The 14,380-nt window shown below is 52.4% G+C and overlaps 1 protein-coding gene across 2 annotated transcripts; it reads left to right on the top strand.

Annotated features, from left to right (window-relative positions):
* The first annotated feature begins 122 nt into the window (after positions 1-122).
* Positions 123-11,204, top strand: LOC102447035 (monocarboxylate transporter 13-like). Of its 2 annotated transcripts, none has more exons than XM_075908003.1 (5): positions 123-1,373; positions 4,858-5,083; positions 5,286-5,429; positions 7,070-7,834; positions 10,358-11,204. In XM_075908003.1, exons 2-5 carry the CDS (start codon positions 4,879-4,881, stop codon positions 10,510-10,512), a joined length of 1,269 nt encoding a protein of 422 aa, XP_075764118.1. In that variant the 5' UTR covers positions 123-1,373; positions 4,858-4,878; the 3' UTR covers positions 10,513-11,204. The 2 variants fall into 2 exon arrangements, with proteins under 2 accessions (XP_075764118.1, XP_006112194.2); XM_006112132.4 differs by lacking the exon at positions 123-1,373 and adding an exon at positions 4,169-4,475.
* The last annotated feature ends 3,176 nt before the right edge of the window (positions 11,205-14,380 follow it).

The following is a 14,380-nucleotide window of genomic DNA, read 5'->3' as shown; positions in this document are numbered from 1 at the left end:
TTTCTGAGCCCATGGGCACCCAAACCAGAGCATGAGAAGAAGGTGATTGAAGATTCACCTTGGAAGCAACTGAAATTCCCCTGTGTGTGCCCCTGTCCTCTTCCCCGCTCCCTCCTCCCCCCTCCCACACAGGCAGGACAAAGGTTCAAAGTGCCTCAAGGCAAAACAGTCTGAAAGTAGAGTTTTTGCTGGTGGAATTTAACAGGTCTCTGTGGGGGCAGGGAGCCAGAGAGGGTAAATATTATCAGTTGTGGAGCTGGATGATTAACAGATATTTCCCTAAAGATTGTGCAAAACCTCCCAGTAGTTGATTTGTAGAAGATAGGGGTGAAGCAAGAAAAAGGATCAATTCAAGTATAGGACACACCTAGTAATGGAACCCAGGAGTCCTGGTTCTCCACCCGTGCCCCCCAATTCACCAGTTCCCGTTCCCCTTCCCTAACCCACTGGGTCAAGGTTCTCCTGAGCACCAAGCAGACAGATACTGAGTTTCTTTAGTAGCAGGGCTGGAGTTTGTCCTGGACTTTCCATATGAGCCTGGCTTCTCTCCACTGTCTAGGACAATGCATCTGTCCTTTGGAATCCTTCTTTTTCCAGGCTGCTGTTTATTCAGGAGCCCCCTTGCCCAGCACCAAGATGTGACCACCTCTGGGGGAGGGGTGTGGCTGGTTACACAGGGACCCCTTGCTTGGCATTGAAATGCAGCCACCTCTGGAGCAAGATGGCTATACTGGAAGCCATGCAAGCTGCATGCAAACTTCTGAAGACATGTAATAGAGGCTCCATTGGCATGCACACTCCTAAATTAAAAAACAAGGGGACCAAAAATGCCTATGGCTAAACGGCAAAGTAAAAGCAGTGAGAGGCATAAAGTGGAAATTGAATCCTATTCAGGAAAATAGACAGGAGCATAAACTCTGGCAGCTCGTGTAGAAATATGAGAAAAGCCAAAAAGGAATTTGAAGAAAGGCCAGCCAAAGACACCAGAAGCAGGAATAATCAATTCATGGGATTAATGGACAAACTGCTAAAAATCCACTCAATAAAGCCATTGCTGAGAAACAATACTTGTTTTTTCATCTGAAAACCTGAGGCATTCTTTTTAGGTGACAAATCTGAGGAACTGTCCCAGTTTTAAGTGTGATGAGAAGAGGTTTTGGAACAAACTGATCAACTAAACAATAACAAGTTATCAGAACCAGATGGTAGTCATGCAAGAGTTCTAAAACAACTCAAATATGAAATTGCAGAACTGCTAACCTTGGTTTGTAACCTATCCTTTAAATCAGCTTATGTATCAAATGACTGGCAGATAGCTAGTGCGACACTAGTTTCTTAAAAGAGCTCCCGAGGATCCTGGCAGCTATAGGCTGGTAAGTTTAACTTCAGTATTGGGCAAATTGATTGAAACTAAAGATCAGAATTGTCAGACCCAAAAATTACTAAAATTTGTTGGGGAAAAGTCAACATGGTTTCTGTAAAGGGAAATCATGCCTCACTAATGGAATTCTGGGGAGGAGGGGGTGTCAACAAACATGGACAAGGAGGATCCAGTGGATATAGTGTACTTAGATTTCCAGAAAGCCTTTGACAAGTTCCCTCACCAAAGGCTCTTAAGCAAAGTAGGCTGTCATAGGATAAGAGGGAAGGTCCTCTCATGGATTGGTAACTGGTTAAAATATAGGAAACAAAGGATATGGAGAAATAGTTTTCAGAATGGAACGAGGTAACTAATGGTGTCCTGCAGGGGTACATATGAGGACCAATCCTCTTCAACCTATTCATAAATGATATGGAGAAAGGGATAAACAGTGTGGGGATGAAATCTGCTGCTGCTACAAAACAGGTCATGCAAGTCAAGTTGGGAACAGACAGTGAAGAACTTCAAAAGGATCTCAAAAGGCTGGGTGACGGTGCTATAAATGAAATTCAATGTTGATCAATGCAAAGTCATGGATGTTGGAAAACATAATCCCAATAGTATGTATAAAATGATGGGGATAAATTAGCTGTTTCCGCTTGAGAGCTTGGGAGTCATTGAACATTCTCCAGAAACATCCAGTCAGGGTGTGGTAGCACTCAAAAATGCTAACACCAGTGTTGGGAATTAAGAAAGGGATAGACAAGATAACGTCTCCACATGAATCCATGGTACATCCATATCGTGAATGCTGCAGGCAAGTGTGGTTGCCCCAGTTCAAAATAGATCTACTGGAATTAGAAAGGGTTTAAAAAAGGGAAACAAAATTGATGAGGGGTGTGGAATGGCTGTTTTACAAGGACAGATTAATAAGACCAGGACTGTTTAGCTTGGAAAAGAGATGGCTAAAGGGGGAATATGAATGCTGTCTATGAAATCATGACTGCTGTGAAGAAAATAAATATTTAGTCCTTCCCATAGCACAAAAACTAGGGGTCACTGAAGGGTGCTGACATGCAGCCCACTCTGGACCCAAGTAGTTGAGCATACCCCCTTGCCTTGCACTGAGATGCAGCCACCTCTGGGTCTGAGCAGCTGGTCACACAGGGACCCCTCACACGGCACTGAGATGCAGCCACCTCTGGAGCAGGGAATCTGATTATACAGGGACCCCTTGCCTGGTGCTGAGATGTGGCCACCTCTGGGATGGGGTGGCTGCATGTTCAAAGACCCCTCACCCTGCACTGCAGCACATAATTCCAATGACTGACTAACCAGCCAGGAAACAGGCTTAGGGCCACGCACGCTGCCACCCTGGAGCTAGGGCAGGCAGGTTGCAGAACCCAGCCAGCACCACTAGAGGGCAGATGAACCCTTTAAAGCAGTGGTCTCCAGCCTTTTAAAGCATGAGATCACTATTTGAATTTAAGTGCAATGTACCTCAAACCCAAACACCCTTTTCCCTGCCTTCTTTGTGCCCCTTCTGAGGCCCCTCTCCGTTCTCACTCCATCCTTCCTCCTTCTCCCACCCCCCCTCACTTTCACCAGGCAGGGGCAGAGGTTGAGGTGCAGGCTCTGATGGATTTGGTGTGCAAGAGGGGCCCTGAGCTGAACTTGGGGCAGGCAGATGGGGTGCCCAAGGAGGTTCTAGATGCAGGCTCTGGGAGAGCATTTGGATGCAGGGGTGCCCAGGGCTGGGGCAGGGGCTTGAGGTGCTGGAGGAAGTTTATGACTGGGGTAGGAGTTTGGGATGTGGTCTCCAGCTGGGTACTGCTTATCTTAGGTGGCTCTTGGGGGATGGTGCAGGGGGGCTAAGGCAGGCTCACCCCATGCCCATTCCTTAAAGTAGCCAGCAAACTCTATCCCAAGTCCTGTTGTGCCCCCTGTCTGCTCTGTGGAGATAGGATACAGGGTGGGGGAGGGGGCACCTTGGCATGAGCCCTCACCCTCCCCTGCCTGGAGGCTTCTGAGGGGACAGCTCCATGGCAAAGGGCAGGAGATGCACCACAGTCTAGGGAGAGCAGCTGAAGTGCCAGCACTTGAAAGCCTCTTGGCCAAACCAGGATCACCTCTCAGAGGCTCCAAGATCTACCAGTAGATCCCAATCTACTGGTTGGTGACCACTGATTTAAAGGGATAGCATCCTATTTCAGTAGTCTGCCACAAACTCAGACTCTTGTCTCCCCCCCGCCCCTTCATGCTCCACTTATCTGGACTAGAGCAGTGTTTCCCAATTTTATTTGGCCACAGAACCCTTTAAAAAAAACTGCTGGGGGAAACTGGTCGATCCCCCCTCCCCCAAAAAGTGGGAAAACTCCAGCAAAAAAAACAAAACCTGGCAGCCCTCCCCTAAGATTGTGGCGGTTGCTGGCCCCTTGAAAATAGTGGCCTTGGGCAACCACCTGGCTTGCCCAGTCTTTCCAGGAAGGAGTGATCCGGTTGTCACAGAACCCTTTCACTTCGTGGAACCTCAGGGTTCTGCAGAGTACTATTTGGGAAACACTGGATTAGAAAAAAATGAGCAGACTAATGAGTGCAAATGAGCCACTCAATATTGTGCTGCATCACCCCACTGCAGAGCATTGCACAAACTCGTGCAAATAACTGGTGCGATTAACTGGTCCCCAGAGCACCTCATTAGTATGAATAACACTTAGAGCTTGTGAGCCCTAGAACTGTAATAATCCCTGCAAAGAGTCACAAAGAAAAATAAATAAATGAGGAAAGAACAATCAGAGTGGGGAAGAGGCATCCTGGCTCCCAGCAGCCCCAGCTCTAACCCACCAGCCCCCCTCTCAGAGCCAGGGTGACAACCACGACTCTATCATGTTCTTAAAGCGAATGGCCCAGGGAAGGGGGCCAGTGGCCAGACTCAGGGGCGGGGGTGGGGAGAGAAAATTCTTAAGGACACAAGATGGACTTTGTCCCCCCCACACACACACACTTGCTGTGTGATCCAAGTGCCCCCTGCTCTGCCCTACACACAGTCTTCAGCCCTGGCTCCCAGGCTGTCCTGGTGTTCCCGGGACTCCAAGGGCTCAGGGCAGACCAGGAGGTAGTACCCGCTGAGCATAGCAACTGGGTGGCTGGGAACCAGATTCCTGGGTTCTTTCCCTGTGGCTGGTGGTCAGAGCAGGAGGGCTAGGAGCCAGGACTCCTGGGTTTTCTTCCCAGCTCTGGGAGGGAAATGAGGACTGGTGAGTTAGTAAAAGAAGTTAAGTCCCTGGACTCCTGCATTGCATTTTCAGCTGTTGTGCTGAGTTACTGTCAGGAGGCTCTGTTCCTCAGTTTACCCAGCTTCGTCTCAGGAATTGAGGGCTAGATTCCCTGTCACCAGCAGCATTAAAGGTCAGGGCCTAACCAGCATCTCTTTCCCTTCTGCTGTTTTGTTCTTCAACCCCTCTCCCTCTGCCTCCACTTTGATCTCCCGCCTCCAGGAAACAGCGAGGGAGGACCCCATGGCACACCCTGTGCCCCTGCAGCCCCCTGATGGAGGCTGGGGCTGGATGGTGGTGCTGGCTGGCTTCCTGCAGTCGGCACTGGTTTTCGGGGTGATCCGCTGCTTCGGCATCTTCTTCGTGGAGTTCATGGGGTACTTTGGGGAGCTGTCAGGACGGGTGTCCTGGGTGACGTCCATCGGGATTGCCGTGCTGCAACTGGGGGGTGAGTGACGGATGCTGAAGGGAGGGGTAAGTGGGCAGGTATGGAGTAGCCAGGCATGCCCACCCCGAGCTGCCGCCTCTGCCCCATTCCCACAGCGTCCTCTCCTGGGACAGGCCCACTCCCAACCGCACACCTCCCACAGAGTCAGCTGTACTGACATGTAACGGGGCCTCAACTGGCTTCTCTCTGCTGTCCCCTGCAGGTCCAGTGGGCAGTACCCTCAGCACCCAGTATGGCGCACGCCCTGTGGTGATGGCCGGGGGCTTCCTCTCAGGGCTGGGCATGCTCCTGGCTTCCTTTGCCACTTGCCTGACCCACCTGTACCTCAGTATCGGGCTACTTTCAGGTAGGTTCCACCCTGAGCCCCTGCCTCAGTTTCCCCCAGAAGTGTCCCTTCTCCAGGTTGGGAGCAAGGGCTTCTGGGTAGCCCGGTGCACCATGGGGTTTCCAAAGGTCTGGCCCATAGATGCCTGGAAAATGGAGTCTTCTGAGTAAAATCCTGGCATCTGGCAGCTCTGAGATTGTTCTGTGGTACATACACGTTCATGCCTTGAGGTTAGAGTCATTGTAGGGTTCTCCAGCCATTCTTCCTCCCAGGTTCTGGACATTAAGACCAAGAGGGGAACCACCTAACCTGGCCTCCTGGTCCATCACTTCTGCCTATTCTCCATCCAGCCCATACCTGGTGGTCGAGCTAGACCATGGCACTCTATGCAGTGGAGAACCTCCTCTTCCATCCCATGTCTATGGTTCATGACCTGTGTGGAGCCTGTGGCCTGGGTTCTACTGACCCTTCCCAGATCTAGAACCCTCTGTTCTAGATCATCCATGGTTGCTCTAGCCCTGATCTACATGCTCACGAGCGTGACCTAGAGTGGCCTTGGCCCAATCTCTCAACTAGCCCAGGATAGACCAGTTCTCCAGATGGGGCAGTCAGTCAGATCCCAGGCAAGATGTGCACACTGGGCACCTGGAGAAAGGACAGAGAAAATGCCTAGAATCCAGTGCAGTGCAACCAATACCTAGACCCCCCAGTCACAGGAGTCCCTCCCATCCCAGACCAGACTTGACATGGCGTCTCTAAATGTTAATGGTCCCACCCCTACTCCAGTGCTAATGGGCTAGACACCCTGGACAATGGCCCAGCCGATGTCAGTTTTCCCTCTGTTCCATGTGCCATCCTTCCCAGTCTACCAAACAGAATATTAGGACTCATTAAGAAAGGGATAGAGAATGAGGCAGAGATATCTTACTGCCTCGATATAAATCCATGGCATGCCCCCATCTTGAATACTGTGTACAGATGTGGTTGCCTCATCTGAAATAGATACCTTGGCATTGGAAGAAGTTCAGAAAAGGGCAACAAAAATAATGAGGGGTCTGGAATGGCTGCCATGTGAGGAGAAATTAGTAAGACTGGGACTTTTTGGCTTGGAAAGGCGATGACTAAGGTTTCTGTAAAATCATGACTGGTGTGGAGAAAGTGAATAAGCAAAAGTTGTTTACTTGTTCCCAAAACATAAGAAGTAAGGGTCACCAAATTAAATTAATAGGTAGCAGATTTAAAACAAACACAAGGAAATATTTCTTCATGCAACACACAGTCAACCTGTGGAACTCCTTGCCAGAGGATGTTGTGAAGACCAGGACTTTAACAGGATTCAAAAAAGAGCTAGATAAATTCATGGAGGATAGGTCCATCAATGGCTGTTAGTCAGGATGGGCAGGGATGGTATCCCAAGCATCTGTCTGCCAGAAGCTAGGAATGGACAATCGGGGATGAATCACTTGCTGATTCCCTGCTCTGTTCATTCCTTCTGAGGCACCTGACATTGGCCACAGTAGGAAGACAGGACACTGGGCTAGATGGACCCAATCTGGCCATGCTTATGTTCTTATGTCTCCCACCTGCCCAGCACCTGTACTAGACCCACCCAGGCCAGTCGTCCTGGTTCTGGTCTTGTTGCCTTTCTGTCCCCACTGCAGGTCTGGGCTGGTCTTTGGTCTTCACGCCTTCTTTGGCTTCTGTGGCCCGGTACTTCACCAAGCGCCGGACATTCGCCATGGGCCTGGCCGTCTCAGGGGCCGGCCTGGCCTCCTTCGCTTTCTCCCCACTCTTCCAGGTGCTGGTGGACACTTATGCCTGGCGGGGAGCCCTGCTCATCATGGCCGGTGTCTCCTTCAATCTGGTGGCTGCTGGCGCCCTGCTGAGACCCTTAGAGCTGGAGGGCAATGTGGCTGCTCCGGAAGCCTGCTGGCTGCCGCTCCAGGCCCTCTCCTCCCTCCGCCGGCTGCGCTTGGCCTGCCATGGTCCCTTTCTTATTTTTGCCATTGCCTTTGTCTTAGTGGACACTGGCTACTATGTGCCGTACATTCACCTGGTGCCCCACGCCCGGGAGCTTGGCTTTGACGAATACCAAGCCGCCTTCCTCATGTCTTCTGCCTCAGTGGCTGACTTGTGTGGCCGCGTGGCAGGTGGCTGGCTGGCCGACCGTTTAGCCCTCCGCCTGGTTCACAGCCTGACTCTCTGGACCATCCTGACAGGCCTCTCTATAGCCCTCGTGCCACTGGGGCGGAGCTACCCTCTCCTGATGGGCCTCTGCATCTGCTACGGCTTCTTCGCTGGTGCTCTGGTACCCCTCCAGTTCTCCGGCCTGGCAGAGATTGTGGGAACAGTGCACATCATGGAGGGCATCGGGCTCATGCAAATGATAGAGAGTGCTGGTTCCCTTGTGGGGGCCCCTCTTTCCGGTAAGGATCCAGACTCTGTTTCCTTCCATCCCTCCCCCCCTTCTCCCGCCTCCCCCTGCATTTTTGGACCTAGACAGTTTAGCCAGTGTTTGGGAGGCTTGTTGCAAGGAGGGAAAATGAGGAAGGAGGCAGGTGAACGTCCATTTGTCTGAACCCCAAGGAGGAATCAAATAAGAGGCAATTCCTTTGCCCACAATTCCACACCTTTCTCCAGAGAGCACTGTCACCAAAAACCCCTCCTGAGGATTATATGGACTTTCCCCTCCTTTTGAATCTTGGTCCCATTGCTTTTCTTCTTGCCTTTCCCTGGTACTCCTGAACAATTCCCCTAGCGCAGTGGTCCCCAACCTTTTGAGGTTGTCGGGCGCCAGGGGGTGTGGCCGTTCGCCCGCGGGGCGCCAGGGGGCGGGGACACTTGCGCGCCCGGGGGCGGCCCCCCCATAGCTGCATGCCCGGGGGCGGCCCCTCCTATAGCCGCATGCCCGGGGGCGGGGCCCCCCCAGAGCCACGCGCCCGGGGCCGGTGCCCCCTCCAAGGGCTGCGCGCCCGGGGCCAGCGCCCCCCCCCCCGCAAGCGCCGCGCGCCCGGGGCCAGCGCTCCCCCGCAAGCACCGCACGCCCGGGGCCGGCGCCCCCACCCCGCCAAGCACTGCGCGCCCGGGGCCGGCGCTCACCGTGCGCCATGTGTCCGGGGGCAGGCCAGCCCCGAGCACCTGGGCACCGTGTTGGGGACCACGGCCCTAGCGCAAGGGAGGCAAAGCTGTGTTGTCAGGGTCTAAGAATGTGTGATTGTTTTAGAAGCGCTTGTGCAGGACTGGCTCACCTAGGAGTAGCTATGGCACACAGGGAATGGTGGTAGGAAAGTCTGCTCACCGCTTGTGGGCGCCTTCTTCTGCTCACTTTGGGGAATAGCTCTCTGCTAGGGCTGATGCCTCTGCCTTCTGCTGTCCTCTTTCTCGTGCTGCATCCCCTCTCTCTTGCTTCAGTTGCTGCAGCCTCCTCTTCGTGACTTAGCCCCCGAGGTGTCTCCAGACAATGGCCACAGGCAGGTGGTCCACCTTCCTTTGTCTGGGCAACACAACATCCCCCAGGGCTGGAAGGGTAACCCAGACTGCTCTCTGCTCCAGGTTCCAGCTCACAGGCCCCTATTCACTATCCTACACCCTGACTTCCCCCCTTTGTGGGTTTGCCAGACTCACAATTCCCTCCTTCCAGGCTGCAATGGTGGACCATCCTCTACAGTCTCAGTTAATATGGCCACTGTCTCCCCTTCCAATCTTGTGTCAGCTGGGCACCCCATCCTATGTTCTCAGCCTATCTTGAATGAATGCCTTGCTCTAGCTTCTTAGAGGGCTGGGGCGGGGGGCGTGGAGAAGAAGGAAGACAATCCTCCAGTTACGGGTAACCACCTGAACTAAACCTTCCCTCAAAATAAGGAAATGGTAAAGAGATAGATCCTGGACCTAGGTTCTAGTTGAACAACATGTTCTAGGTTCCCAATCCCTCACATTGCCTAAATAGCCCTATTTAGCCCTATTGCCTAAATAGCCCTATTACCTAAATAGCCCTATGGGCTAAAGGGGGTACCCATCAGGGAAGCTAGGCTGTAGAGTTCTGGACTCTAGGTAGGACTAACAACTCTAAAAAGCCCTAATTATATGGTCCAAACCTGGAAGCTAAATAGTGGTATTTGGGGTTCTATGTATTTCTAACAAATGGGTTCTAGATAGCCTATAAGCCTCTCTGGGTCTATCTAGCCTAAATCGTGTTGGCTAATGCCTGGTGGAGGCAAGGTAGCTAGAATGTTATCAGTGATAGTTTTTATTACTGTAGATGTGGGAGCCCTTGTCCTGAACTGGGACTCAACTGTGATAAGTAATGTAGGAGCCCTTGACCTGAACTGGGACCCAACTGTGATAAGTAATGTAGGAGCCCTTGACCTGAACTGGGACCCAACTGTGATAAGTACAGTGTAGAGTCCAGTGATGATCCCTCCCCCAAAACCTTCATCATCTAAGTATAAGACAAGAGGCAAAAGCAGGGTACACAGAACTTTCTAGGTTAACCATCATTTTGTATCAGAGTGGTAGCCATGTTAGTCTGAATCTGCAAGAACAATGAGAAGTCCTGTGGCACCTTATAGATTAACAGATATATTGGAGTATAAAGCTTATGCTCCAATATATCTGTTAGACTATAAGGTGCCCCATCACTGTATATCTTGTGGTCCATCTGTGGTTTAGGTGACACATAAAGTATTTTCTAGATACCCCATGCAGGATGTCTAGGCAATGAGGCATTTTGGGGTTCTAGGTCATGCAAATTGTACGCTAGATAACTCAAAGATGGATATGTTCTTGAATGTCTAGAGACTTCAATATTATGGGTCCCAGGTAACACATGTAGTGCATTCTAGGTAACACAAAGAATTGCATGTTCTGGGCCATCCAATCAATTAGATAATATGAGTTCTAGGTGATGCATGCAATATGTTCTAGATAACCCAAAGTACTGTATGTTGTAGGTTGGCTTCGGGACATGACTGGGGACTACACGGCCTCTTTCACTGTAGCAGGGGCTTTCCTCCTCGCTGGAAGTTTGCTCCTTTTTACTCTGCCAAATTATTTCTCCTGCCCCATGGACTCGACAGCTGAGGAGGATGCTGCAAGGGATCCCTGAGGGTTTGGATCCTGGCATTTACTGCAGCGAGCCAGCTTGGAAGTGATGTGCATATGCTGACCTTCAAGGGGCAGTTGGAAGATGAGTAGCAGATGGGACTCTAGCTGGATCCAGACATTTGCCTTTTCTTTGAGGCTCTGCAAGCACCATGCACAAGGCCATGAAAATATGATCATGCTCCCACTGTGGGCTAAGCCCTCCCAAGGCAAATAGAAATGAGGGTATGCCTACACTACAGCGCTAATTCAAACTAGCTTAGTTCAAATTAGTTAATTCGAACTAAGCTAATTCAAACTAATGCATCTAGAAATAAAAACTAGTTCGAATTAGCGTTTTGCTAATTCGAACTAGCGCGTCCACATTAAGTGGACCCTGAAGCGGGGTTAAGGATGGCTGGAAGCAGTGCCGGCAGGGCATCAGAGGAGGACTTAGAGCGTGGAGATGCTGTCTCAGGCTAGCCGAGGGCTGTGCTTAAAGGGTCCCGACCCCCACCCCGGACAGACAGTTCTCAGGGGTGTCCCGCTTGCAAAGCAGTCCTGGCTTGGATTGCCTGGACTACCCACACTGCATGGACACACATGATGGAAAAGATGGCACACCTTGAGGGTAATTGGCCCTGCTGATTAATCACCCTCCCTGTGAAAAATGTGTACCTGATTGGCCGAGCTAGTGAAGACATATCCTGCCCTTGACTAAGTTTCTCTTCTTGTCTGTGTGTAACGCAATCACAAGAGGATGCCCCAGCTGATTGCTCCCAAACATTAAGAGAACATATGAGGCATTCATGGCTAGTACCCTGTTGATTTAGGGGGAGAGTGAAAAACAAAGCAAAAGGGGGGGCACACAGCATAAACGAGTGGCTGATGGCAGAAAAAATAATGCCTTGACTGGGTCAACTGCCTTCCCCAGCAGCTGCACACCCCGCAGGGCTGCTGGTCTTGAGAGAAAGACAACTAATTGAGGAAAGGTACCCAAAAAGATGGGGAAAGGGGATGGGGCCCCTGAATTAGAGGGGGCCTTAGGGGCAGACCCCAGGAATCATTGACAAGGACAGAAGAAACAGTCTTCTTCTGGCCAGTGGGTGCAGCCCTGCCACTGTCCGCCCTTCCCGGAGTGCCCCCTCCCTGGGCTACTAGGATCAAGTCTCCCCTGCTGCACCCTGCAGTCATCACTGCTCAGAGAACCTGAATGGGGGCAGCTTCTTCACACTCTAGCTTGACACACACCCCAGAACAGGCCATAGCCTTCCAGGCAGACAAAGACGGGAACTCCTCTCATACTAAACACAGGGGTCCCTCGCCTGGCACTGAGCTGCAGCCACCTCTGAGGAATGGTGGCTGGTTCCCCAGTGACCCCTGGCCTGGTGCTGCCCCCCTCCAGAGCTGGCTCTATCTCAGTTGTGGGCAAAGGAACCCTGTGAAACCAGCTGCCCCAGGCTTTCTCCCTCACCCAGCAGGGGTCAGGCCTGGGGGGGTTATAACCTGGCAACACATGAGATGGAGGAGGAAGGGTGCGGTGGCAAGTAGACACCTCCCATCATCTGCAGACTTTGCCCCACAATTCCCTAGAACGCCCAGCCTTTGAGACCGGCATCCTGCATCTGCTCACCAGGTGCAGGGGGCTGGGACAGAATCAGGGGGGCCACTGTTAAGTTTAACAACCACTGGGTCATTGTGCTGGGGGTGGCTCACCCACCACTGGAATGCAGCAGCCTCTGTCATGGGGCACAGCTGCTGATTCACGGCTGCCCGCTGCCCTGGGGTCATTCATTACAGACTCAGTGGCAGCCACCTCTAGGGTGGAGCGCAACCACCAGTAACTGGTCACATGGCAATACTGCACAAAGAGCACCACCTGGCACAGAGGGGCAACCTCTTCTTGGGAGGAGGCAGCTGTTTACTCCAGACTCACCTTAGCACATGGAACTGAATCTCTGTGCAGCCCCCCACAGAGGCTGGAGCTAGCTGGTTGCACTGTTGGTCTTCTGGGAGTTGGGTTTGGTTTTTGGGGGTGATCTGCTCCTGTGGGGTCTTCTTCATGGAGTTTGTGTGGTACTTTGGGGAGCTGATGAGCTGAGTGTCCTGGATCACGTCCATCAAGATAACCATCCTGCTATTTGCTAGTGAGTATTGAGTCTCCGGCCTCTTCCCTAGCTCCTTTAACATACGTTCATCTGATTCCTGAAAGCTAGTCTACTCCTGCTCAATATGTCCTAGGTAGCACAAGCAAGATTAATGCTTAGTTCTAGGTTTTAAGATTCTAGGTGCATCCTCTCCTTGTAAACTGTAGTCTACTCCAGCTTGGTACATTATAGGTAACACAAATAGGATTCATGCTGGGTTCTAGGTTGGCTTGGCATGATGCGTTCTGTGTGCATCCTCACCATTCAAGCTGTAGTCAACTGCAGCTCAATATGTTCTAGGTGGCACACTTGTTTGGCTCTAAGTAGGAGAGTTCCCCCATGCAATCACTATAACCGTGATAAGCTTCTTCCTAAGTGGAGGTGGGGGGGAGAGAGATAAGCTCGACCCATACACCCCCCCACCAAGAGTCACATCAACGCAGCAGAACAAGGGGGGAATTAACAAGGCTGCCAGGGGGTACGTGAGTCCCTGCTGCTTGTCTGCCCTGCTCAGCTGGAGAAGAGGGTTGAGCTAGGAGTGGGGATGCCCCACCCCAAAAGGCGACGGATCAGCAGCACCCCCCAGCAGCTACAGCGTGCTGAGTTTTAGGTCACGGTGGTTCAGCTTCTCGGGGTTGTCAGATGCCATCAGGGAGAAGTCCCGGAAGATGTCGAGGTATGTCTCGTCACCTGGAAGGGCGAGGGTGTGTATGTACGGGGGAGGGGGAATGAGGAACCCCCAGTCTCACTCCACAGCCCCTTGCTAGCCCAGCCCTGCCCCACACAGCTCTGCCAATGTGTCTCACCCCCGACCCGCACTCCTGCCAACCTAGTCCAGGTCTCCCCCAGCTTGACCCAGCCTCTCATTCGCCGCTCCTGCCAGCCCAGCCCTGGGCTCCCCCAGTTCTGCAAGTGCCCCAGTGTGACAAAGTGCGGGTTGTATTCCCTCTGTTATGTTGCATATGATTTCTAATGTCCTGTACTGTATTGTAGCAAGCCCAGGGTGTGCCTCCGTTTCCCTGGGCACTGCCCCAATATCTAGATGGTGGTGGGAAATCTGGTGGGAGTGTCTCCCTCATATACACACTGACTGATGTGTTCTGAACCTGAGCCCAGGAGGGGTGTATGACCTGGTGTGACCAAGAAGCAGGACAAAGGCAGGACACGGGGCTGGCTGCAGGGAGGAGACAGGCTGCTGGTGTATGAGTGAGTCTCACTGGCTTGGAGCACAGGGAGAGGGTAAGGGCCCTGGATCTGGGCTCCCTCTCCCCAGATGGAGGGTGTTGGCTGCTTCTGGTTCCTGTGCTGACAAGTCTGTTCTATGTGGTGTCCCTGTCGCCTAATAAACCTTCTGTCACGTCTGGCTGCAGATGGGGGTGCAGGGCCCAGTGGCTCCCCTCCCCTCAGTAACAGCCTCACTCTCATCATGCAGCCACTGCTAGCCCAGCCCAGAGCTCTCCCAGCCTCTCACCCCCACCACAGCCCCTGACAATCCAGCTCTGCCCACCCAGCTCTGCCAGTGCCAGTGGTTCTCCACCACTCTTGAAGGCTTTGATGGCGGTCTTCTCTTTGCCCCTTCAGTGGCCATGACTGCTTGTTACTTCAAATGATACCTGGCACTAGATACCACTATGGCCTTCCCCAGACCCTGGCTGAGCTCCCTGCCCGCCCCACTCTTCCAGCTGCCTGGTGGCTGGCTGGCTGGATACTCTCTGGGCCTTCCATCTCCTACACACCTTGACTCTC

Source organism: Pelodiscus sinensis, chromosome 24 (genome assembly GCF_049634645.1).
Source record: "Pelodiscus sinensis isolate JC-2024 chromosome 24, ASM4963464v1, whole genome shotgun sequence".
NCBI classification, from domain to species: Eukaryota; Metazoa; Chordata; order Testudines; family Trionychidae; genus Pelodiscus; species Pelodiscus sinensis.
This window is presented reverse-complemented; position numbering and strand designations above follow the sequence as displayed.